This window comes from Cyprinodon variegatus, unplaced genomic scaffold (genome assembly GCF_000732505.1).
Source record: "Cyprinodon variegatus isolate N-32 unplaced genomic scaffold, C_variegatus-1.0 Scaffold694, whole genome shotgun sequence".
Lineage (NCBI taxonomy): Eukaryota > Metazoa > Chordata > Actinopteri > Cyprinodontiformes > Cyprinodontidae > Cyprinodon > Cyprinodon variegatus.
The window spans coordinates 8,160-11,651 of NW_015151147.1; the positions used below are offsets into that span (position 1 = coordinate 8,160).

A 3,492-nucleotide genomic window follows, 5' to 3' on the forward strand; every position below is an offset into this window, starting at 1 on the left:
CATAACTGAAAGCAACTGAATTCATACATAGCTGTATTTATTGAAATGACTTTTGGAGGTGTTGCCATGAAAACAAATACTGGACAGAAATATTGCTATTACTGGCGTGGACACACTGACAAAAAGATCTTAGGATTCATCAAACTTAAAATTGTCATGATGGGTTTAAGGTTCTTAGCCCACATGCAGAACACAACGGAGGCTGGGTAAAAGTTTAACAGAGTTTATTGAGTGATTCACAAAACACAAGATCATGAACTGGATCAGGAACTGGTCCTGGCTGGTTCACTGAAGTCTGCAGAGATGATAGTTTGATTAGAAGGCAGGCAGATGAGTTATGAGTCTTTGATAAATCAAGAGGATACCTTGACTGAGTCCGGGCTTCACTTTGAGAGAGAGAGGGAACCGTTGGGTCCAGAGACTGTTTGTTCAGCAGAGTCCAAGAGCAGCTACAGCGTCTAGCTTCTAACTTTTATGGCAGACCTTGATCAGAGTTTCCAGCTCTTCACTAAGCGCAGCAAAGAGGCAAAGAGGCAAAAACAGAGGAGAATTAGAATCAGATCTCTCTCAAGAGACAACTAAGATTCTTCAGGTTCAAGGCTCAGGTTGCTAACCAAACTAAGATCAACACTGCGGCGTCAAAGCAAGGTTTGGCAGCTGGTTATAAAGGGAAGGTCTCTTGATGAGTAGATGCGTCTCAGGTGTGCTGGAAGACTCCAGCTCCAGGAGACCCACGGCGCACTCTGCTGGAGGAAGGTGCTACAGCTCCAGATCCCAACAAAAATAACAAAATAAGGATAATCAGTGCCGTTTACATGGTCTCAGTGGTCCTTTAAACCAATGAAATGAAAACATTCAAATGTATATTTCCCCTTTTGCAAATTACGTGCATCATATAAATTTCATTTTTACCTTCTTTGTTTTTAAAGCCTAAATGCATCCAAGCATCTGACTTGAAATGTGATGGAGCCGCGGGGCGAATTTTCATAGTGTCCTCCATGTTTTATTTCATATGACTCGTCTCAGTATCCCATGGCTGGACATGCTTGTGACACAAAGCAGCGGGCGTCAACACATCCGCAGCGACATCTGCTGGACTGGAAGTTGTATTCCACTTGGTTTGGCTAATGTGCGCCAAAAATTCATGTATTTTATTTGTTCATTTATTTTATTCTATTTTTTAATAACCGATTCTTGCCTTCAAGAATCGATGCAGTAGATCACAAAAATTAGAATCGCGATGCATCGTCATGACGATTATTTTGCACACCCTTATGCAGCAGTCTGTCACTGAAGGAGCTATCCAGTTCAGTGCCAGCTTCATGCACGGTGTGGGAGACATTATTTAACAGAGATTATCATTTAGTTAGGATCCTTTTGCTTCCCACAGGCTTCCAATCACAGAGCTGCATTTCCTGAAAATGAAGCCGAAGCTCCATAGAAGATGACTGATGCCACAACAGAGTCGTAGAAGGTCTTTAGGAGAGACTCCTGCACTGAAAATACCTCAGTATCCTCAGCAGGAGGAGTCTGCTCTGACCTTTCTTATACAGAGCCTTACATAAATTTCTGCTCATCTTGATCAATCACACTGTGGATATATTTGGACATGTTCTGTTTAAATGTTTATACCTCAATATGAACCATTTCTCGGCTCACTAAAGTTTTTAAAAAGTAAAACATATATTTGTGCCACTGTAGCAGGAACATTAGAGTACCTGAACTTGTACGACGGTAGAATATAAAGCTCGAGAATGGATGGAGATGTTTGAGCAGCCAAAGCAGGTAGTGAGAGAGATAAAAGATGGCATACTGTATCCATATTGCATGAAACTTAGACATGTACATTGCTTAACCATCAGCTTACCTCCCATATACGGCCTGGGGAATTGTATTGATTTATCTGCAATGCCAGCTCTGTCTGTCTCCCTGACTGTCTGCAATGTGTCTCTCTCTTATCGCCATGTAGGAAACACAAACAGTGTTTTTGCCCTGGACTACATCAGCGGCTCCCTGACAGTGAACGGCCAGCTGGACAGAGAAAACCCTCTCTACTCAGCAGGATTCACTCTCACTGTCAAGGTGAGCGGCTCAGGAATGGAGGGCTGTGAGCCCAGAGAGCAGATCGAAACTCTCTCACAACAGGATCAAGAGCTTTTGATATGTTAGTGCAATAAATCAATGCAGCTTCTGGACTTGATACAGTCTCAAAAGACTCGCTGGCTGGAGTACCGCTGTCCTGGATCACACTGTGTGCTTCATGAGGTTTCCAGGTGGTTACAACATGATCAGAAAGAATATCAAGATCAATGAACCGCTCAACAATTATTCAAAGAGGTGTCTTTATTAACTCATCAACACTTTATCCGTTCATTTATTTTCTTTTTGATACAAACAGGAAATCAACTTAGTGACAGAGGTTTCTTGTAACAAAGTACAAATACTTTCTTAAATAGAAATGTTTGCTATATATACTTAACTGGAGTAATTATTTTTTAGGCAACTAATTCTTACATTTTTTGCAATTATCTCTACTTTCTACTCATTTTAAAAATAGACTCGTTAATTTTCTTCTTTTTTCTTTGTGGTTGGACTCGGTGCTGCCCCAACTTGTTGTTCAACACACGCCAAAATAAATAATCCTTAAATTTGACACTGTTGCCATTAGTTATAACGCTAAGAAAATTAAGTATAAGAAACTTATAAATCAAGTTATAAATAACATTTTTCCTGCATTACTCTTACTTTTATACTTAAAGTAATTTAAAAATGGTACTTTTACACTTTTACTTGAGTAAAAATCTTAAGTTGACACTCTGACTTCTACAAAAGTATTTTGAAACATGAGGATTTATACGTCTACTTGAGTAATAAATATTAATACTTTAGACACCTCTGCATAGTATCAGAAGGAGGATTTTAAAATGCAAGTGTGTTTGATGCAAAATAAGGCAAAAACTGCTTATTTGTTAAGATGTTCTCCCATGATGCTCTTGATCAGAAAAAGAGAAAACATTCAGTTAATGTCAGAGAACAATGGGCATCCTGATTTCAAGGGATGCAAACTAAATAGCCAACCTGAAAACATTTGGTTTCTATCACTGAGAAGACCATCTCTGAACACACCCTGGATATTAGCAGAATACCTTATTTTGTGCCATTTGGAGGCCATTTTTTATTTTCCTGGTTTCAAGTAATTGAATATTTGAAACATCCAAATAACTGTTTAAATATCTGATGTTTATTATGACATCACCTTTTCAGATGATCCGGATCCCTGGTATGAAAAACAATATAGTACCTTGAAGTAAGACATATATATGTGTATACACTCACCGGCCACTTTATTAGGTACCCCATGCTAGTAACGGGTTGGACCCCCTTTTGCTTTCAGAACTGCCTCAATTCTTGGTGGCATAGATTCAACAAGGTGCTGGAAGCATTCCTCAGGGAGTTTGCTCCATATTGACATGATGGCATCACACAGTTGCC

General features: G+C 39.5%; 1 protein-coding gene across 1 annotated transcript in view; it reads left to right on the forward strand.

The window, feature by feature from the left end:
* The first annotated feature begins 1,908 nt into the window (after positions 1–1,908).
* LOC107097416 (cadherin-23-like) overlaps positions 1,909–3,492 on the forward strand; it is a 98,947-nt gene continuing 97,363 nt past the window's right edge. The window contains exon 1 of the mRNA XM_015394554.1: positions 1,909–2,082. Within this exon, the coding sequence (XP_015250040.1) occupies positions 1,909–2,082 (174 nt within the window). The remainder of the gene's footprint in view (positions 2,083–3,492) is intronic.